This window comes from Lineus longissimus, chromosome 2 (assembly GCF_910592395.1).
Source record: "Lineus longissimus chromosome 2, tnLinLong1.2, whole genome shotgun sequence".
NCBI lineage: Eukaryota > Metazoa > Nemertea > Pilidiophora > Heteronemertea > Lineidae > Lineus > Lineus longissimus.
The window spans coordinates 22,966,526-22,989,370 of NC_088309.1; the positions used below are offsets into that span (position 1 = coordinate 22,966,526).

The following is a 22,845-nucleotide window of genomic DNA, read 5'->3' on the forward strand; positions in this document are numbered from 1 at the left end:
ACTATTGCTGTGCTTTTGGGGACAGGAGTCTCCCCCACTTGTTTCGCTTGACCCAGGAAGACAGGTACCAAGATACAGACCAGTAAATGCAAGATGGGAACTGGGCAGTTTGCTTTGACGAATGAACTGGTGACCTCAACTTTCTGACTTGGCTTTAGTATCCAACCTCACCGAGCACACCAAACTTTGCCTTCATTGGAATTCATTTTTAACTGCACAAACCTTCGTAAATATTGAAAATCTTGAAGGATGACACTAGAGGGTTTCTTTTAACAATTCAGAAGGCAAGCTAAGAAACCCTTCAACAAGGTTAAGAATAATCAAGTGAAATGCCATCTTTGTTGAATTGTGCAATTTTATCATAAGTTATCAATGAAATGAGATCAAAGATGAAAAAGTTCTCTGGCACAAAACACCAAAATATATAAGGCTTCTTGTTCTTTACGAACGTGTTAAGTTTCAGTAATTGAAACAATATCAAATTTACTTCAAAAGGAACAATTGACAAAAATCTGGCCTATTGTTTAAATTATATTTTGCGAGGTGTTGGTTTGTCAAAGCAGAAAGTCATGAGGCCGTACGATTTCTAAATCAATTTAGAAAGTTCAATTCAAGTTTCTGCCTGCTTGTTTGTCCAAGTGTTCGATGATTGTTTTGACATCTTGGTTTAAATCGGATCTAGGATTCGGAATCGTCTTTTTATGGCACTGCTATTTGCTGACACAACGGGATGTTATCATCAAATAGAAGTGACTTGTCCAAGACCACAGGCAAGTGGATGAGCATTGGAATTACATGTAAACCTTCAAATAACTTGCAAAAACCAAATTACAACACCATCCATCCCTATGAAAACAGCACTGAATGTTTTCCTCCTTGCCACTCTCTTCCTACATGTATGCTTTATTTGTCGCCAGATAAATCCCGATTTCTCATTATATTTTGACATCTCCCAAATGAATTGTTATGTTTTACTGAATAGAACAACATCCCCGATTAATTAATGTGCCTTTAATAATTAATGGATCTTGGGTCTGTAACGATACCCCGACCCATTCCGTGATCGTGATGTCCTGTCTTCTTGCTCCGATGTCATTATCTGTAGAGAGAAGTCATAGATTTGTTCAGAATTAAAAATGCATGGTGCTGACCCAGGGTCAGGAGTCCCGAGACTTCATGCGCCGCACATTAAGAAAATGGGAAAGCATTTGACTCGTTCTGTCTCGTATTCCGTCGCCATGACATTTGGTCACAGTATCATAACTCAGATTTGGTCTTGGGGACCATCTCAAGATGCATAGATGACAAAGTAAGAACCATCCCCCTCTGATAAACAAAAAAAGAAGGTAATTAGGCATAACTTCTTTTTTTGTTGATACCTATAGTCATGAACTGGAAAACAAAGATATCGATTTTAGCCTACCCATTCTAAACTGGTTTAGTAGTTATTTGCATCATTTTATTCTGAGATGGTCCCTCACAAGACAAGTATAAAAGGCAATTAGCAAGGGAGGGGTAAATGAGATGTCATTATCGTAAATAAAGGGTCGGAGAGAAAAAATAACCAGTCGATACATCGAGGGTGGCAGGTGGGGAAACTTTATAATCATTACCTGCTTTATTTGTTCTTAGACATAATAATCTGACTCAGCAGGTGATTTTTTTGTTGCTCTGCAAGCACACGGTTTCTCCTTAATCAGTTTGGATTAAGCCAATTCAAAGATCTTCGCAGAAGAATTGGTATTTTGCAATCCATTTAGACGATGAGTCCCAAACGTGATGTGCACTGTCTGATGAATGTCACGTGTTGTGCTCGTGGAATATTGTTACTATTGCTTAGTATTCTCCCGGCACTTGTGGTTTCAAATCACGGTATAAAGTAGAGATGGTAATTTGTTATCAGCTCGATGTGATTTTCTGACAGCATGTGGTATCGTAACACCCGGGTGTCTATTCGTGTGACATGTTTTAAAACAAATGGTAAAATGGATTGTCTTAAGATGTTGAAGCCATCAGAATGAGTATAAAAAATGTCAACAAAGATGACATCAGATTTCTTCAGGGTCGTTTGTCAAAACCAAGCAATTCTAAATGGTCAAAGAATCAGCAGACATGTCAGAACCCAATGGGCCAGATCGCAATGTGTTTTAAAGATAAACTTGACCTTGGATGCCTAATGCATTATCATTTCTTTCAAAAACCACCAAAATATGGAGTCGGGTCCCAGCGGATCCTTTCCAAGTTCATTACTCTTCTGAGGGTCACTAACATCGCTCTGTTTTGCCCCTTGGGACTGTGGTTAGCTGGAGATGCGTAGTGAGGCACTGGAGTGTGGTAGACCGGTGCGGTGGTAATCGGCAATCAATGAGGCAGTTTCCTTGTGGCTGCTTTCAATGACAAATGATGTTTTAACTTGATTTGTTGGCTGGTTTCTAGTGATAGGATTTTTGAGGTGCAGGATATGGCATAAAGATTGATGGGGACCTTCATGCTGATTTTGTCTGATATTGTATGAGGACGAAAGTCGACTTAGAGGGGGTCAGTCATGGCCTCCATTTGACTGGTATAAAGAATTGAAAGATATTATTGTGAATATAAGGAGTTAAAGAACTTGGCCTAGTTTGGCTCATGAAAATATTCCTGTCAGTGTCGTGAAAGCGTGGATATACTGTGAGAGAGTAGAGACATCTATTGGCAGCTTCGTGTCTCAATCTGGCCCATCTCGCTCCCGCTTATTGTCTACCTTTACAATTGTCGCAACACGGAATCATCATATAGAATTATAAAGAGTATTCGATTCGGTGATAACTGCAGTTCAGTTTATGAATTTATGAACTGTTTTATTTTCATGATGTAGTTGTCGATCATCAGTAGTGTACATGTTGGTAATAAAAGTATGTTATCACATATTGACATCCATGGGACAAACATAAATATTCGATAAACCTATCACCTTTTAGTAGCGAACTGTGGAATATGATGGACAGTGATTTGGTCGAAACATTGCTGGGGAGGCAAACAGATAGCCTCGATTTTGACGAAATGTCACAAGTTCTGGGTGTTACTGCTGCCACCTGGCGGCCGTGAGAAAATGTTTAAGGCGAAATAGTTCAGAGACACCTTTACTTTAATTTCTTGATTTGTCTCGTGCAATTTTGATTTGTTGCTTGTTGTAAATAACTATACATTACTGTTGTTCTGTAATCTTCTAACAAGGAGGAAATAAAGAAATATATATTTGAACATTTTTATTGAAATTTGAATAAAATAGATTTCCATTTCAAACTAACGTATTCATAAAAATCAAATGGGGACAAAAGTGCCAATAAACACTTTGACCGCAGATCATGATAATAAATTCAAAATTTATGAGAACGAAAAGTTTTGATACAATAAAATGATGTTATGGCATTGATGGATGATTCGCCACGCGCCAAGTTAGTGTTCATGAATAAAAGATGGCGGGACAATATTGCACATGCGGTGTCGATAAGTCGTGAAAAATTGATAAGGGGCATAAGATTAGATCGTCTCTGTTTTGATATTGCGGGACTTCCTGGCCTTTCATTTGGCTGTCATTGGTTAGCCACAATACAAGGACCGAGATTCTCGTTGACACAGTAAGAAACAAAGGAGAAACCTCATCTTGTCCGCAAATGCTAATAAGTTAAAAATGATGAGATAGTTTTCATTGGGAGAGGTCTGAACCAAATTTTCATTTGGTAGGTGATGAGATGGCTATCCAGCCTGAGATACCTTTTAAAAACACGAAATTGAGCAGGGCGGTGTCTTTCTGCATGCGAAATCCTTGAGACAGTTAGAACAAAATGCCACAAATTTCCCCCTCATTCTACTACAGTGAGAGACTCAAGAATATTAGATAAAAAAGGAACGAAATCAATTTCTGATGAGTAAAAAAGAAGCTGACAAAAGGCACCAATGGCGCTATGAAAACCTGTCTCATTAATTATGCAGAGAAACGTCATTGTTGGATTTGAGGGTGCTTATGAGTTATGAATACAATTATATCATTGACAGTCTCCAGTTTAACTGAAACCGCAACCAACTTTTTTTCATCGCTTCATCTTTTATTCATGGACCCCTGACACAGAGAGAAACTTCCATAAAAGATTTTTACGATATCATCAAGTCCAATCAGCAGGACTGAAAGTTTCGGGAATCATACTTTTTTTTGACTAAAATATTTCACAATTGTTTACATGTACATATAGGGAGGGAGGGGCAAAATGTGAGTGCTGATGTTCATGGCAACAAAATCTATTGGCTTAAATGGAAGGCCACAAAGGGGTTTGAAGTATTTATCAACACACTATCACCAAATTTACTTATCATGAAAGGTTTGACTTGAATTATATCAGGTGTTTGTGTCAGCAGTTGGTGATTTTGCAGTTCTGGAAGTCGGAGTGGAGTATTTGGCAAATGGATCGGGCAATCTCGTGACATGCCCGAAACTAATCCGGTGGAGAGATTATCTAGCAGGACCCTGCCTTCCAAAGGAGAACTTCATCACAGAGATAACCGCCAACCCATCTTGCACATGATTCGGCGATCTTTTTCCATTCTAGTCCCTTCTAGCTATCCACCTCTGACCTCATTCAAAACTCATCCATCAGCGAGCATCTTGGAAATCAGAGCCACTTACCGTATCAGCCTTTGACCTCTAAACAGTGACGTTGACCTCTGCTGCTGTCCCACCACCTGTAAGCACAAATCACGCAGATACCGCCTCTATCATGCGGGTACCCGCCTCTATCTTCGCATGATTGATCTAACTATTGCGTTGAATCTTTTATACCCGCAACTGATTGTGACCGTCTTTTTTTCTCATCATGTGACAGGAGTTGGGTATCGAGAAATCATAGTTTGTCTGTTTTCATGACGGATGCATGGTGTATTGATGATGAATGGGAATAGCCTCTTGGCTGCCCTAGTCGGGGCATATGCTATCAAGTCGGAGTTTGAAAAAGTTTGTTTGCGAAGTCATCAGAAACTGCAGTGCTACTGATAAAAAGTTCAGAATTGTAAAGTGCTTTAACAATGGCATCCATGTAGTGGCCAGTCAAATCAGGGTTACCAGAGTTAGAGACTTTTACGGCAGTGAAACAATGAGGATGAAACGACTTATACGAAAGGCTTTATAATATCTCATGAGAATGTAAAAGATAAAAAACAGTTGACAAATTGTATTTGGAGGCTGATATGAAAAAGGAGCGTGGCATATTCAGGCCATTTTGCTGATCTAGGATGTATCCAGTTGTCAGGGGGGTACTTTGTTCACATCCTCACTATAACACCATGATCAAAATGCAATCATGGGCACAGATTAATGCCAACTGATTAATTTCAAGATATCTGCAAATCTTCGATGAATTCCTTCATTACTAGCCTATGCAATCAATCGGCCATTTAAGATTTGACGATGTGATCACGGTTCTTATGTTCTCTTAGTCAGCGAGTGCTCGGTAAGCGTTTTGTTGTGCTGTAATATGAGGCGTATTAAGAGATGCTTATTGTGCTATCTGCAGTTAATGCTGAAGATGATATCCAGAGAATTTTTGCCATGTGTGTTGTTTCTTTCATTTCATTCTGTCCAGATTTGTCTGTACATCGCGGGTGGATAATGCACTGCACTTCTTGCTCTCATCCTAATAGCGCGTTCTTTAGAAACTGAAGTATCGTGGAGTATTTTGTGGGAAAAGATACTGGCTTATTTCGATGCTGTGTGTGTCGCATTCTCATCGAGAATAGTGCAAATAGTGAATAAAGAGACAAGCGGATTGATGCCAAAATACAAAAATTAATTGACACTGGCAGTTTGATTTGAAAATGTGATACAAATGGTAAACCTGATCACAGCTAAAGTGGTCTTATCACGGCATTCTGGTTGTGACGTTGTCTTCATAAGAGAATTTTGGGACCATTAAAATCAGACACGTGCGACTGTGCAATGGTGAGGATGATGTCTTTCCTCTCAAATTGGATGAGTAACTATAGGCTCATCTATATGTCTTCATGTACATGTATATGTAAAGAAACAGGAAGTAGTTGGTGCATTTTCACAGCCTACAATCTTTGCCTACGAGGAATATTCATATGGTTGGAGAAGGACACTTAAAACGTGTTACTCAACTTAACTTATAATTGATTTCAGTCTGTGGGCAAGTAGCAAAGTTAAAATCAACTTCACCTCAAAAAATTTCACCAGAGTATCATTCAACGGTAATGACATGTCAAATAAAGTGAAGATAGTTTCAATCCAGCCTAAACTATATAGCTTTAATCCACCCAAGATTGTTTTTGAAGCTGCAAAACCAACGTAAAGTCCTCTAAATGGAATATCTGAATTGGCATTTTCAGTCTCCAATTCATCCCTAATGAGGCAAAAATGATGATGATGGATTGAAAACCGGATCTTTTTGAGTAGACGGTCTTCCAGCACTTTTCATCACAGTGGCCCATCCAACTATTGAGAAGAAGAACAAAAATAGTTAGAGGGGTGTGTAATGGGTCCATTCTACTTGGAGAGGTTTACAATGGGCCATTTGGTGTGATTAACTCTCTATTGGCAGTATCTGAAGCTGTCGTAGTTTGATATTGTTTGCAAGTAGCTTTTTCCCGATACCTCACCATTGGAATAAGAGTTCAAACAGTTCTGATTTTAGCAATAAAGAATGTTGCATCTTTTTGCACCATTCAATGCAAATGATAGTGGCCAAGTAATCGCTACTGTTAATGTTGATGTCCCCTTCACAAAGAACTAGAAATTCATCGACCATCGTGCATCTTTTAAAAAATGTTCATGTCATTTTGTTGCCTGTAGTGTCACCATGGTCGATTTTATGCTATACATTAACTTTTCCATCCAAGTGTGTCCGTGAAACTTAACTGCATGTTTGTCAGAAATTGAGGCGAGATGAAGTAATATGTAATCAATATCTTGCAAATGATGCAGTTTGATCTATTTTTTAGCATCTGAAGCTCTCTAAAGATGTCCTGGCTCATTTGCTGCAGTATCGGTTCATTGTGAGTTCTTTTTTGCATGGAATAACTAGCTGGTTGAAGTCGTATTATCCACTGCATCAGACCGCTCAGATTGAAATGAAATGGTTTCTAATGAGAGTACAGAATGGTTTCTTCACTCGTAAAGTGAGGTATTGTGCAGTCATTTCAGTTCTCTCGCTACACATATCATTTGAAGAGAAATGATTGGACTTCTTTTGTACTGTGCAATACTAAAATAGTTTTGAAGTACAGTGTGTGCGTTTGTAATGGAAACTACAAGCCAGTAAAAGGCAGTGCAATATTTATATTCTAACTTCATTTTTAACAGGCCCTGCCCTTCTGATTACAACTTGTCAAACACTGACAATATCTTTCTGAGACTATTTGGCTCGCGGGTTAGCTTCCAAATCATCCAAATCCTACTAAATTATCCGCATTCATCAATTGTAAGATAGAAAGAGGCACCTCATCTAATTTTTCTGACACACTTTCCTTTTAGGTTCTACAGTGAGTGCTGTAACAGCAGCAATCTTTCCCGCATAAAGTCTCCTTTCTACAGAATCTGACTTTTCATGAAAGATTCAGAGCTGCTCTGATATCTTATCGAGTTGGCACAATTGAAGCCATGACACCTTAGGCGTCATACATCATGAGTTTCCAAGTTTTTACAAAGCTGAAGCAAATCCTTCTCTCACAAAGCTTTGTGTGTGCGGTCGTTTCAATGTTACTAGACCCCAACATCTGTACATTTCCCGTAGAGTAGTAGCAGAGCGTTTTAGGGCTTGATGTATAAGTATCAAAAGAAACCCAATGTACCATCAATGACATACCGAAAGTTCCCACTTTCTCTGGAAAAAAGGACTTATTCTCTTCAAATCTATTTATGAGGAGCACCCTTTCATCCTTCCTGAAAAAAAAATCGCATTTGGTTTCACCACACGTCAATGTCTTGTCCTATAAAAATGACACCTTCTATCGTGTTCGCTTTCTCTGTTGTTGTGTTTTTCTGGCAAAGTGACATCTCATCGAATGATACCACAAAACATGAGGATATGAAGGTGCAATTTACCTCTCACTCAGAGGTAATGAAGTCTTGACAGTGTCAACCAAGGAAATTGAATTTTTATCCACGCTGGTCTCTTAATGTAAGAATATGACAAGTCTTTGATGTAAGGTGGATTGTTTGCACGAAGCCCATCAACTGCGGGCGCTATCTCTGTGGGCATGCACGCGGCAATGACTTTTAACTTGGTAAAAAGGTTACGGTACGAGAGAACGCATGGTCTGCGGTGACAGAAAAACGCCCAAGAGTTCGTCTAGGATTAAAGCCAGTTCCTCCGCAGTTGTTACTCATTCGTAAGTGCGGTTACTTTTTCTGGCTTCTTGAGTCTTCGGTTTCATGTGTTGTCATTTTATCTTTTCCATGAGGACATGTCGTGCCATCGGGCGTACCACAGTCATTCCACTTTTCGTTGCCTCGAATCTCCTCTAGTTGCTTCAGCAAACAAGACGGATCATCTGTGGATGCTTCAGGTGAAATTGTTGTCATTCCCCTCTGTCTTGCGTGATTCTTTTAATCATATTCCTGTCAGCTTCCCTCTTTCATTACCATGATCAGAGTGGACAGATTTTTATCGGATTGCTTGAGAGAACCAGGTTAGGAAGAAGACACAAAGTTGCTGATCTCACTTCAGTTCTTTTGGAAAGTTCTCAACGCTAGCTTGAATGGTGTGCAGGCGGGATGTTTGAAAGTTTGAAAGATTTGTTTGAGACAGTATTTTCAATGAGTTATCAAAGTTGGGTTTAGCCAGTGTTTTGCAGTTGGTATGGTGTACAAATCACCACTACCAGCGGCTACATGGGGTAAAAGTGATCACTCCCTATTTATTCCATGATTACACACCATGATCTGGTCATATTTAGACCCCTCCTCTTGAACCATCAAACTTATACCGATATAATATGATACAATTGAGAAGTCAATCATCAACTCGAGATGATGTAAGATATGAATTTGCAATCACCATAGCTCAATCATAGAGGAAACGAACTTGCCAATGTAATTTTTGCCTTTTCTTGAACTCCTGGAGTCTCTGAAATTATATCCTATTCTTCTAAATAAACTATTCTGTAGTGATTAGAGTATCATCATGATGCCACAGCCTTTACCGTCATCCATTGTCCAACTCATTAACATGGCGGACTGGCCAGGCCTGCCGTTCCCCAGGATTATTGAGTTCCTGGTCAACTATTAGATTGCGGTGACCACCAAACATGGTTAGGGTCACTGGGAATTTATTCTATTGAACGGCAGAACTTTGGGGCAAACATCCACCATACATGATCGGGCGCCCGGAGCAAAATGTTAGTCGGGTAACCGGATCTCGGAGCGGCGGACCAAGGGGGTCAACGGGGATCACCGTCGTTGCCCGATTTCATTATAGATTGCCAATAGATAGCACTGCTATCAAAGTGAACGCTGTTTTATGTGCAAATGGGCTTGGTGGGGTTCTAGCGGGTCTATTCACGAAGAAAAATCAATTAATGCCTCCGTCGACTTTGATTTCTTCTCTGGAGATATTGGTCAGATGTAATGAGGATGTTTTATCGGGATATGAATCATGGTCTGGTGTGAACGTCATAATCTCGCCTTGATGCTAGACAGATCATAGCTGCTCTTATAAATAATTATAAAATTAGATGATCTTTTGGAATCTTAAGAGTTATTACATATAGCAGTTAATGTTTCAAGGGTTGAAATTCATATGATTTGGTTGTGCACATTACCACTAGAAATTCAGGAGCCATTCCTTTCACATCCTCTGATTCTCTTTTCAGATAACAATACCATCTACGCGTGGGGAAATGGACACTGCGGACAGTAAGTAAAAGGCATTTTGGAAACTGCAGCATGGAGATCAGATTATGAAATATGTAGATGCTATGACATAGTGCATCTTCTCAAACATGGCTTCAGAGGTAGGCCTAACTGTCTTTATGTCAGTTAGGCAATGCTCAGAACATTTGAATTTTGTCTGAAATTTACTCTTTGCCTGACTACAGAACAAGAGTTTCTTGAAACGGTGGCAGTCACAGTTCTGCCAAATATTACTAGAGAGTAGGAGACAGATCCCCTGGCCTTTCACCAGTGAACACAGGATCATGGTTCCTTTAACCCCGTGATCAAATCACTTGCGCCTTTCATCATCCACACGACCGATTATGTGGAGAGCAGGACACTATGTATCAATCTACTCTACCGTGATCTGATCAGGTGGAGCCCTGGGCCTGGGGCTGCCGATATGAACATCTTTATTTATCGCAGTTACTTGCAGGATCACTTCATTCAGCTGAATTGTCATCACCAAGGTATGCCTTAGTTCGTCCAAGATAAGTCCGCTCATGGACTTCGGGTTGAAACTTTAAAATGCATGGACTGATTTTACCATTTAAAGACAGGAGCTAAATAATGGTTGGATAACCCTAGGGCATTTGCCATGATAAAGGTAATTGAGGACAAGGGGTTAACCTGTATCTCTCGTCAATGAAATGGTGCCAATTTATCATCGAAAACTTAGAAGATACGGTGGCAATATGATGCATAAATTCACGGGGTCAAAACCTCAACAACTGTCAGCAAGGTACTGATTCCCAATTGATGGAAGTGCATGCGATCTTCCTCCCCGATCTGCGGTCGGGACAAAGCCGCACACGCTGTCCCCCTCTCTCCCGGGATGCTAAACGACCAAATGATGATCTAGCTATCGTTTTGGATGCAAATTGCCACCCAAAGAGACATTAGCATAGTTTGTCATCATGGCCTCATAAAGCATGGCAGAATTATCTTTTGTCGCATGGCATGACTTTGAGAAAAAGTTACAACGCTGGGCAAGCGATTTTTCTGCCCAAATGAGAAGTTATGCCCGCTAGTGTTTCGGGACGTGGTGGTGCAGAAAATGAGAGGAGAAACTGAAAGGCAAAAAATGCTCTGGTGAAAGGAGCAACTGTTCATAGTGTGAAAAAGTGAAAGGGCTTAGTGATGTCCTGCTGTCATGGTCAAATGTTCACAGGCGGCTTATTGTCCAAAAATGATGGCATTTGGTCCAAGATTTTTTTTGATAATTAACGTGCAAATTACCCCTTGTTATCATCACGAGGAGAGTGACTATTATGTGACCCTGAAACATGCCTTTTAGTAATTCTACAATTGACCAGTTTCGTCATATGTTTTTGAAAAAACATTAAAATTCATTACAGACAAGTATAGATTGGAGTGTTGAACATGTTAAACAGCAAAATGATAGAAAGACGCAAGTGTACATGATTTAATTGATTTGCTGATTTGCTTAAAAATAAGAGTAAGAAAGAAGAATTTTTGAAAGGCAATCAACGTTTTCACCCCCCCCCCCCCCCATTGCTCTTTTAATTTTAAAGTGATTGATGGAGATCTGCGTCAGAGCGATTCTCCCCCTGCACTGATTCCCCATCCCGTAATACGGTAATTGCACCAGCCCACACAATGCCGCAAATTAAAGGAGCCTCCAATTGAAAGTCCTTTATGGTTAGACCACAATTGCCTCGGTAATGCGACATCATCCAGCATCATTGGCGGGTGATTGACACTTGGAGAGTCGAGACCTGAGGGTAGCCATCTCGTGTGGGATGTTGTGCTGGCTCATAACATTGCGGTCACGGGTGCGTATCCCAGGTAGCACGTTGCACTTCTTTCAAAAACCAAAAGTTGATGGTAGAGTTGTGTCTATTTTCAATGACTTCAGAACTTCATTGATCTTATTTTTAAAAATATTAGCAATGTTATTGCAGTTTTGCCAATTTTTCGATGGTGTCTCATTGAATTTGACATCGGTGTAAAAAGTAAATGTGTATTGGTATTGTGTCGCTGGCACTAATTGCTTTCAAAAGGACAATTATGTATGAATCGTCGTAATAACCCTGGATGAGACACCATTAAAAAAAGGACAACTAGCAACTTTTAACTATGAAGTAGAGAGTCCTCAAAGAGAGTACCACCGTAGATGAAAACAACAGTTTATATTATTAAGTGGACTTTAATTACCTGGTTGCTCAAATCACAGAGGACAAATAAGTGTTTAAAAGTGCATATTTGTGAACATTAATGTACGTCTGTTTCATTTTGATGTTAAATAAAACTTTGTGTCATAAAAAGTTTAATGTTTGGGAAGTGTTTGAAGTGGTAGTGGGGACTTTGTTGGTGATTAAGGACCCCTTAAAAAAGATTTTCTAAATAATTCGATTATTAGTGGTGGTTCTCATTATATTTAATGTCAAGAGCTTTTTTTAAGCTTTATTATCTAGATGTCAGTCAATGTCCCATGCCATTAAGCTATTCTGCCCCTATGCAAAACGTAGTTGCCATCTCCTCTCTTTCCAGGGTTGGTTGTGGAGACATGGATTCACACGATGAGCCAATATGCATCAAGCTTTACGCCAACCAGCAGCGACCGCCGGAAATAAAGGGCATCGCCTGTGGATGGCGCCACACATTCATACTCCTGGAGAACGGCAACATGTTTAGCTATGGGAACAATCAGTATGCTCAACTTGGTTATGATCCACGGATAAAAGAGTTCAGAGAGAATCAGGTAAAACTGGGAGATGGGTGCCATATATATAGTTCCCAGTTTATCTTTGAAGGGTATACATCCAATTGTTTGCACAAACAGTTGGTAGACAGGGCCGTATTTTAGCTGGGCGGATGGGTGCAGGTGGAAAATTGTATTGATTCTGCACCTTCCCAATAGGGGTCTTTTCACATGCCATCCATTAATCAGCCTCTGGTCTTCCGTATTGAGACAAAGGGGAACCATTCTTCTGGTAAAATTCAAATCATCGAAGATGGCTTATTTCATGAACATACATTTATGTATTCATGCACCAAATGATAATCACAGATTCAATTTGACTTGTTCTTGAACCGAAATAAAGACGGTGGTGTATTGTTCCTAACATGGTGTTATTACAAAATTATCATATGAATACTAGGATAACCTCACTAGATGAAGAGAAAACAATTACAACCGCGGGCATCCTACCACATTATACACATAATACCAAAATCTTCTTTTTCTTGCATATTGCTGGTTGCGTTAATAACCTCTAAAACTTTCATGTCAACCTAAATAGATCCAAGTTTTCATGTGGAAATATGGTACATGATTTAGGGAATATTTAGGTATAGCTTCATGAAAAGAACTACATCCATGTTACAATGAACTTGATAATCCTCCATCCGTGAGTGACATGGCTTCTCCGACTTCGTCCTCCGGGATGAAAATAGTCCTTTGATTGCAAAAGAAAATCTAACGCCATACTTAGCGGAGATTTCCCAGCATGACAGTTGGGTCAGGGGTCAAGGTGCAAAGGATAGTTTGCCATTGCACGTCGACAAATTATTCCTGATGATGAGTTTTAAATCCATTAGTGTTTTGTGTTATGTCATTTTTTGATGGCGAATCCTCGAGTTAATATTTTAGAATATCTTAAAGTGACATTTTTGTGGTTCTCCTCTTGTCAGATTTTTCAAAATTTCTCTTATGTTTGAAAGTGAAATAATGGATACATTTTTGACATTGCGTCAGCCAAAGGAGAAAGTTTCGAAAGCTCTCGTCAGTCTGTTGCTTTTCTAAGTCTGCTTTAAATAGTTTTATGTTATGTTTGATGAGTGATAAGTAGTTTGGATGTACTTTAATACAGTCGAACCCCGGTCGGCGACCACCCCGCTAAAAAATTTCTAAGTCCAAATATTTTTTTCATTGTTTTTTTTTCTGCTCAAAATGAAGCAACATCATCAGTCCTAAAACTTTTTTGACTTTGTACATTTTTCAGAATTTTGATTTTTTTTTCTTAAATAAGAACCCTGCCACTGTGGAGCCAAAATTTGAGTCTTGTTGCCACCATCACCATCTACCCCAGCAACAGATATTGCATATTCTCACCTCATCATACGTGTTATCTTGTCTTCCACCACTCATCAACAAGATGACTTCACAGACTTTCTTTTATTGTCTCTTTACGATTAGAATGCAAATTAAAAATGCTGAAAGTGATGAGCATCATAAGAAACTAATCTTCAAATCAATGAGGAGACAAAATATCAGGGTTGAGGTTTTCATTTAGGTTTCGATCATCTAAATGGACATGAAATCAAAACATAAAGATTAGTGCCAGCGACTAAGTTTCAATAATGATGCAGAGATGGGGATGCCACCAAGGTGAAACTGTTTTCACAATATTAAAAGTTAATCCATTTTTAAGTGATGGGTTATTGGCTTTGGAAGCACTTTTGACCTTTCGTTGCCATCTTTCGGTTTATCAAGAATGAGAGGCACAAAGTTTGAAAGGACGATATTGGAAGAAAAATGTTTGATGAAGTTTTAATTGTTTTAATTTAAAATGTTAGGTACTGTTCTGAAGCTGAAGAAGTTTATATCCTGGAGTTTTAAAGCTTATACCCTGTTCATACAGAGCATCCTTAGAGTCTGCCCTATTCATAAAGAGCGTACTCAAATGGGACTTCTTGCAAAAATAGCACTTAGAACATGTAAAACAGTGAAAGAAAACGCCCTCAGATATGGTATAGGAAGTTAACTGAAACATATCACACTTTCGTCTTTGACTATAATGTTTGTCAAGTCTTCATACTGTGCTGAGTTGCGATAGGGAAAGAATGAAGTTTACAGAAGCCACCACACTTTTTGCCTATGATAACTATTGTTTGTCAAGCGATAACTTCTCGCTGTGCGCAGTTGCAATAGGGCATGCTCTTCTTTTAATATGAAATAATCTAAACTAAGAAAGTATTGCTTTGAGCCAACATGTAGTTGGTAATGTCATCCATTTAAGTTAAAAACAGGAGTTTCTGTCATTTGTTGTGACTCATTTGAAACTTGTTTATTGGTAAGAAGCCAGTTGGGATCTTGTATGATGCCAAGACTGTGTCCAACTTAGGTTGATTACTGTTTATTTTGTTTCACTCCAGATCCAAGATAAATCTTGGGTTCTTTCCATATTCCTCAGACAAATCACTTTGTCGTATGTTTCTGCACTCGGAAACAAACCATCCTTGCTGGACTGCAGGATCGGCCTTGTTTCCCAATGACATTGTTTCAGGAAGGGTTCAAAAGTTGACAACCTTTTTCTGGCTTTCGGAAGTGATCTGTTAGTGTGAAAATAACAATTTTGATTCCTTCCCTTCCGATCCTTTCCAACAGCATTGCATGCCAGTTGCGAATTAGGTCTGTAATTATTGCAAATCACGTTCTGCCGTGGGTTTGGCAAACGCCTTCTAGGATAATCAGAAGTCCTTTCTTTTGAGGAGACAGGGATGAACCCTTCTTTTTCTGCCTGAGGTTGTAGTTGTTACTTCTCAACAATAATGGGCATTAGGTAAAGAGGAAATGTTATAAAATGAATCACCTGTAGAAAATACCAAGGGCAAACATGAATGGATGAGCTTTGAACAAACTTTGGGTTGCCTGATTTCTGGAAGAAGAAATATTGGCGTCGTGAGGCAGGTCAAGGGAGGCTGGGAATATCTTTTGAAAGATTGTTACTTCGTGAATATCAGGACTTTACTGAACAGTAAAAAAATGAAAAACTGCTGCTGAATATGATATAAAGATGGCACTTAATTCCATTCTTCAGATTATGATGATAGTTTCTCATCTCACCCCAGGCTTTCTGTATGACAAATTTTAACTGTTAGGGAGAGGTATATGCTGTTGAAAGTCATCACAAAACAAAGCAACCACAGAATAAACTTGATCGAGGTGTCCTATAAAATCTCCACCCACCTTAGGCAAGTTGTGGTAGTGCAACCTCTTTTGTTAAGTTTAGACTCATTTGCGTGCATGTTTGACATTCAGTAACTTGCTCTGAGCATTCACTTTGTTTGACTTGTGCTAAATCTGTTCGTCAGTTATGAACATTTATGAAAAGTTGCCAATCCAGGTTGTTTTGGTCGTTACTGATCTTGGCGGAACACGTTTTTTCTCACCGAGGTGGTGTGCTATGGCAATGAGGTGTGTCCATTGCCTTGAGGATGTTGCTCACATTTACAGTTCTTGTCTCTCCCACGGGTTCTGTCCAAAATCACCAGGTGGACGTACTGGTTCTTACTCTGTTTCTTCAGGATGATTGTTTCTTCTAATCACCCTCTAGGCATTTTAATCGAACAATACGAAAAGAATCATATCAACTCTTCCATATATTGACTATCCCCAGACCATTTTGGAGATTCTGATCGCGTGGCATTATTGACTAAAGCACAACTCTGTTGCTATTGTCAATCTATTAGTTGGGACAGGTGGAAATAATTGTTCTAAAGTTATCATCCACAATTGTTATGCTCATATTTAAATATTTTGACCATTGTTGTGGTCCGGCCGGCATCAGAATGTGTACCAGCTCCTTCAAAGCATCACGCCGTTGTTGAATGAGTGGCCAACTGATGTTGAATTGGCTGCCGCTAATGTTGCTACTGAAGTGGTTTTGGTTTAGGAACCGTGATAATTCACTCGCTAAAAGGGCGGTGTTTGCTTATGGTCTTGTCATGGTGTCGTTGCAGTTATCAATCACAGTTGTGGTCATTCTCTGTCTTTGGTAGAGCCGTTTGCATTTCACCATTGTTACAAAAGTGTCATGTTTTGTTGAAGTGCAGGTAAAATTAATTTGGTCCAACAGTGAATATTTTGATATTTGTTTGAATGTCTGGCAAGTAAAGTGCGTTATTCGTATTTTCATTTGGTTGCTGGTTGGGTCAACAAAGCAAATGAGCCATATTTGTTAGGAAGTTCACCTGTCACTATGAAATGCTGAAGAAATAGGGCCTACTCCAGTATCACTTTTATCATGTAATGCCTACATGTAGCCTTTGCTAAATCTAGGCCAATGGCATGAGGAGTGAATATGGCTGTGCTCTTTCTCGTTATTTCAGAGAGACTTTTAATGATAATTCCTTTTGTGCCACAAACTATTGGTAACACCACCATAGTGCGCTACTCTCACCTGTCCATCACTCCAGCGGTCACTCACCCGTTGTTTCAGCAGTTACGCCGGAGCTGGAGTACACAATGGACAAGAGGCCATAAGGTCCACGATGTTGAAAGCCAAATTGTTGGGCCATGTCCTGGCAACTGGAGTGGTCCAGCCTGCTTTATTCTGACAATGGTTTGTCCAATTAACTCCGGCACCTCGTGTCCATTTCATACGGGATCAATAAAAGGGTCAGAGAAGGGTTCGACCTGTCGACCAAGAGGGCCCCTCTAATGGTCTCACCTGAGCATTATCCTGGGGCCCTCATTTAGATCCTGCTCGTGTCCGAAGTGAAATATTCCACTCGACGGGATGTTTTCGTCACATGACCATAATGCCACACTCGGAGCTGAGGTTTTGAGAGTGGGCCATCTGCCCCTTGTTCCCACGGCGTTATATCGATGGTCAGTTCCTGCATTGGTCAAAGGGCACTGATTCTGCCTTATTAATTTTTCATCGAGCAAAATGATCGGAGTGGTCAGCAGTATACCTCAGAGGTAAAACAAATAATTAGAGACATGAAAGAGGTTTTGGTTTTCAAGTCTTTTGTGCGGCTGGATATCATAGTGAGAAATTACGGAGAATTCACCGCGTGGTCAGGTGTCGCTGAGTGCCCGAGGACCTTCCTGACCGCTGATTGCGGCCATTGTTTGTCACGAATTAAAAGGCCACGGTATTCAATTTCATGTAAGATTTGGAGCGGTCACTTGGCCGTTCTGCTCACCTTATGTCATGGAGTTTAATGAAGTTCAGGCTTTGATTTAATAAAGGTGAAAATGCACAAGAATTGAATTTATTAGCTTCGGGCATCAGGGTATTGCATGAATGATTTTCATGATTTGTTAAATGTGCCTTCAAAGTTACTAGAATTTCTCTTTGCTGGGACTAAAGATATTGATGGGTATTGTCACAAAACTCTGCTTTCGACAAATGGCTTTGCCTACCTCATTCCTCCCATCCTGATACAATTAACAGGACTGAAATGTCACGGGTGAATATTGTTTTCTTAAAAGAAAACCTGAACTGATGAGCTTACAGTTTTAAAATTTATAAATGCCTGTTTGTACTTGAAGTGAGCAGTCTGAGTAAAACAACATTTCTTTTCTTCAGTGGGGTTCTGAACAGCACTTTGCTTCGAGAATTATCCAGTTCTGTCACAGTTTCTGCATCTCAGTGTCCGCTGACTTCATCTGTCACTACGCTGCTCCAAGATTTGTGGTCATCCCTTCATTGTCCAGAATGCGATCATGGCCATTTATCCCATTATAATGATGTGATAGTCTAATTCACTATTACAGCCTTAACCAGGGTGTTACTCATTGTTGGCTAACATTATGTCATTGGAGAAGACAGTGACAAATTGCCCTATTGATATTTTAGTTCAGGGTTGTGTTGCTAGGTGGAGAGAGTGGTCGTCTAGTACACGTACCGAGGCTGACGTCTGGTACAGGGGCATTAGGACTAGGGATTTATTCCAACGCTCTTCGACTGCTGCCCCCTGGTTCAAACTGAAAAACCAGCCCAAAAAGTTACAGAAACAGTTATCATGGCCATTGCTTTTGTCCTTCAAGAGATAAGGTGTCCTGCTATCAGAGGTGTCTGCGTTTACTGTACCATCTCCTAACAAAAGTCTTTCTATCCTCTTTGCAGCCACGTCCCCACCTACTGCGGACGTTTACTCATCTTGTTGTTGACCAAGTCGCATGTGGGGAGAAACATTCTCTGTTCCTCATCCAAGATGGAACTGTTGGTGCTGTTGGGTAAGTGTCCCTAAAGAAGGAGGAGCAGAATTACTCTCGAAATCAGTGATACCTCTCAAAAACAACCCGTTTTCTTTTCATAATACATAGTTTATACCTGTGTAATGCTTTAAAATATCGCCTTGTCTTCTAATGATAGGCAGGCACTCTATATCATTTTGTCTTGACTACTGCACTCCATCGCCTGAGGCTAAGGGAGAATTCGAGCAATCGCTGTAGAGGAGCCAGTGATACATGTATGCCCTGGAGTCATTTCTCCATCAAAATTCAACCAAGCTAGATCCTATGCATAGTGCATTATTATACAGCTACACATTATATTCGATGGAAAATTTTCCCAACCTGAAATAAATTTATTTAATTTCTCTTGGGCATTTTGCTGTAGGCTGTTCTTTTCTGATCACTGAAACAATGTACCTGGCAATTTACAGCCAAATCAGGGACACTCTTGAAAGTAGTAAGAATTTTTAAAATGGATTTTCATGATATTTTGATACTTTATCGTGTCTGTCCGTCGTGTTTTCTGTAAATAGAGTTGTTCTCAAATGAAAGCAAACAATGACTAATATCAGGAATTACTAAAGACTACAAGTCTTTACATGGATAAATTCTTGTTAAAACCCAGAGTGGTAATTGTATACTGTTGCACTATACTTTAACTATGTGGGTACCTCCAATATTTTACCTCCTATAGCCATGTTCTTTCCTTATCACGAAAATGACATATATTATTATGTCACCAGGGAGGGAAATAAATTGGATTAGACATGTTAGAAGATAAAAAATTGAGTATTTTTCAGAGATTATAAAATCCTCATCAGTTTATGATGCTATAAGTATTTTATGTCTAAATTGAGCCCGTGGGGGTAAAGTATTTTAGAAAATATTTCATACGAATGACAAGTTTACAAATTATGCCTCATCGAGTAAAAAATATGGAAAATTTACCAACGAAAAAATCTCGGCCTAGAATGTAAAAAATTCATAATGATGCTCTGTAGGGTCGGTAGGGTTCCCGCATGAGCACTTTGTGGTGGATCTCTGTCATCCATGCATCAACCGTGTGATCATTAGTTCAATGCAAAGTTAACGACTTCTAAATGAGCTTTTACAGGCTCCGGTGCATTTTCACAAGTTGCTATAGGATTCTGTTTCATCAAGCTGGCTCCGTAGCGATTTAAATCAAATTACAAGTCGTCATTTTTCATTTTATCATCATTTTGTTGTATGCGAATGACACGCTCTGATAAAGTTTTGGCTACATGTTTTGTGATCATTTGATATTCATGTTTCATATCCTGAACTAACAAATTTGATGTAGATTTTTTCACCTTTCTGTACGTGCAGAGGGTATTTTTATGGATCTCAATGAAATGGAGATTGATGTTTTAGTTTGGTTGTTATAGGCCAGAAGAATAACCTGCATAGTTAAAATAATTCTTGGTTCTAACTATACATATATTCTTCAGCCAGCAAACTTGACGGTAGTAAGTATATCTTGTTTAAGTAGTTTTGCTTTTCATGAGATTGATTTGATTTGTTCCTGTTATCATTATTTGTGAAATATAGCTTGCTTAGATATGAAACTGTCTTCTCATTTGTTGATTTTTTGTGAGCAGTTTGTTCACTCTTGGTGTATCAAACCCATACGTGTACATGTACTGTAAACCACCATGTTTTTGCACTGTCTGTGCATTACCCAATCAGTTCATCCAGCATCCTTGCTTGATGCCTTTGTGCGTCGTAACAGATACCATGTCGCCTTTTGCTCTCAAACAAAGGTGCACACTTCAGGATAAAGCGGTGTCTCCATAAGATGCAAAAAGGACTGAGAATCGATGGATGGGGAAACTTAAGAAGAATACTAATCAAACGAAGAGGGAAACTGAAAGAAATTCGATTCCTTCATGCCCAGTGGCGGTGTAGGGGGGCCTCAGTTCAAAAGGCAATCGTGTCAGCGTATTTGTAGTAAGATACATGTAGCTTTTGTTAGTGATTGCCATTTACTCTTCATTTGTGATATGACAGTTATGAAAATCTGAACGGAAGAAGTCATGTAGTTGAAAAAGGTATAGAAATCCGTTTTCCCTTTCAAAAGTTTTTGGGTAGTAGCAAAGTGTAAGAGGAAGCCAACCTGCAGTGATAATTTGAGAGCATTATTATGGAAATTATGGAAGAAAAACCTGTATTTTCGTGTGTTTTTTAGTGCGATGAGAATGTTGGCATTTTTCCGTGATGATCATAATTATGGCTGCACTTTGTTTGATAATTATCTTCCTGTGATACCAGGTTACGGCATATTGCAAGTGAGCCGTCGAAGTGCACTATAATTGTTGCACTCGGCGCTCAACTCCGACATTTCAGATTGCAATTTTTTATTCCACAAGATTATGTTTTGTAAGTTGTTATTCCATCTGGGTTGTGGTACGATATAAAAAATTGATGCGGTTAGAAAACGTAATGAAATCTGATTATGTAGGAGTCGTCTTAGGGAGCGTTTTTGGCCTAATCAGCTCGGATGATTCAGAAATGGAAGATTAGTTGCCCCTACGGAATGTACCATGTTTTGGTGTACCTTAAACCTTCTATTGTTACAATAATATGGGATCTGTTTGGTCGCTTCTTTGTGGTGGTGTCGTTCCCTCGTGATTTTGTCGGGGCTTAGCTTTTGCGACTTATCATGGCCTTCATCCTGTCGGAGGAAATGAACTTGGGTTGTGTGGGCTGCGATGTCATAGGATATGGTGGCAAATTATCCGTGGTAAAATGTACAGGGTGTAGAAGAAAATGAGGCCACCAGCAGCTGTGATATGCCTGCCGTTTTGTGCTTGATGGCAGTGACTTAGACTTGTTAGTGATACATCAGGAGCATAGGTCGTCTTCCTCCTCCTACCACCGTCACCAGTCCCTGTATTGGGCTCCATGAGAGTTGTCAATCAGTGAGACTGGTGACTGCTTATGAAATTTGAACCTAGTCATAAGTCTGTTACAATACAGAACCAGCATCGTCCTTCGTGCACTGCAGTCACCTTGCATGCACCAGGTATACCTTCTTTTGCACAATATTTAGCAAAGGTGCGCATTATGAGAAATATCAGAAGAAAATATTTGATTGTGTTGCTTGGTATGGGGTTGTAATGCTTCACCCTGATCGAGAAATGCAATTGAAAGTTGAAGATGGACGTGCTGTGACTAAATGACTCTTACGATTCCTACCGTTATGAGGAAGGTTCCAGTATGATTAGGCTACGAGAAAAATCCCGATGCTTTTGTCGATGCTGTTCCTGCTGCGATGCGTGCATGTAGAAGCAATTAGGGGAGAGACGAAGCGAGTGTGAAACGATCGCATGCAAGTCACCAGGGTCGGAACGTCTTGGCCAGCATTTCCTGGACTATTACTCCAGTGCCGTGAATAATTGGTCCTCAGCTGGGTCCCTTCGATACAATAGACTAATTGGCAACAAAGGGAAACGGTAATGCAAGGCACTGTCATCCCTGCTCACCTAGGCCCTCAATATTTTATTACTTGTTTCATGGGTCTGAGATGGGAAGTTGTTGTGATAGTTTGTATGTCAGCTTCATAGCCTTTCAGTGTCTTTGACCAAGGCACAAAACGCTAACTAGCTTTTCTCAAGAATATGAGAGGTGACATATCTAACTGGGAATCAAAGCTGGAATACACTAGCATCCTGTTCATGACATCCTGGTATCTAATAATGACTTCACGAATGCTGAAATACCAATTCGATAATGATTAAAAACTTGTCATTTCATCTTCTCAGTTTGACTGATTTGTCATAAGGTCTTTACCTGACTTATTCCCATCCAGCAAAAGAAGCAACTTTATTGAGAAATAAATGCCTTTTCACGATTTTTACTTTGTGATTTTTTGTCACTAAATCATCAACATTCATACTTGTTTTATCAAAAAATTTGACGTAAAATCCGTGAACCAATTAATATATTCCCCGAGGCCCCACGCTGATAT

At 39.6% G+C, this 22,845-nt stretch overlaps 1 protein-coding gene across 3 annotated transcripts in view; it reads left to right on the forward strand.

The window, feature by feature from the left end:
* Window positions 1–22,845, forward strand: part of LOC135483104 (uncharacterized) — a 111,072-nt gene that overhangs the window by 17,428 nt on the left and 70,799 nt on the right. For all 3 annotated transcript variants that reach the window (XM_064763635.1, XM_064763634.1, XM_064763636.1), the window contains exons 3-5: window positions 9,862–9,904; window positions 12,437–12,647; window positions 18,748–18,857. In XM_064763635.1, coding sequence (XP_064619705.1) covers window positions 9,862–9,904; window positions 12,437–12,647; window positions 18,748–18,857 — 364 coding nt within the window. The remainder of the gene's footprint in view (window positions 1–9,861; window positions 9,905–12,436; window positions 12,648–18,747; window positions 18,858–22,845) is intronic.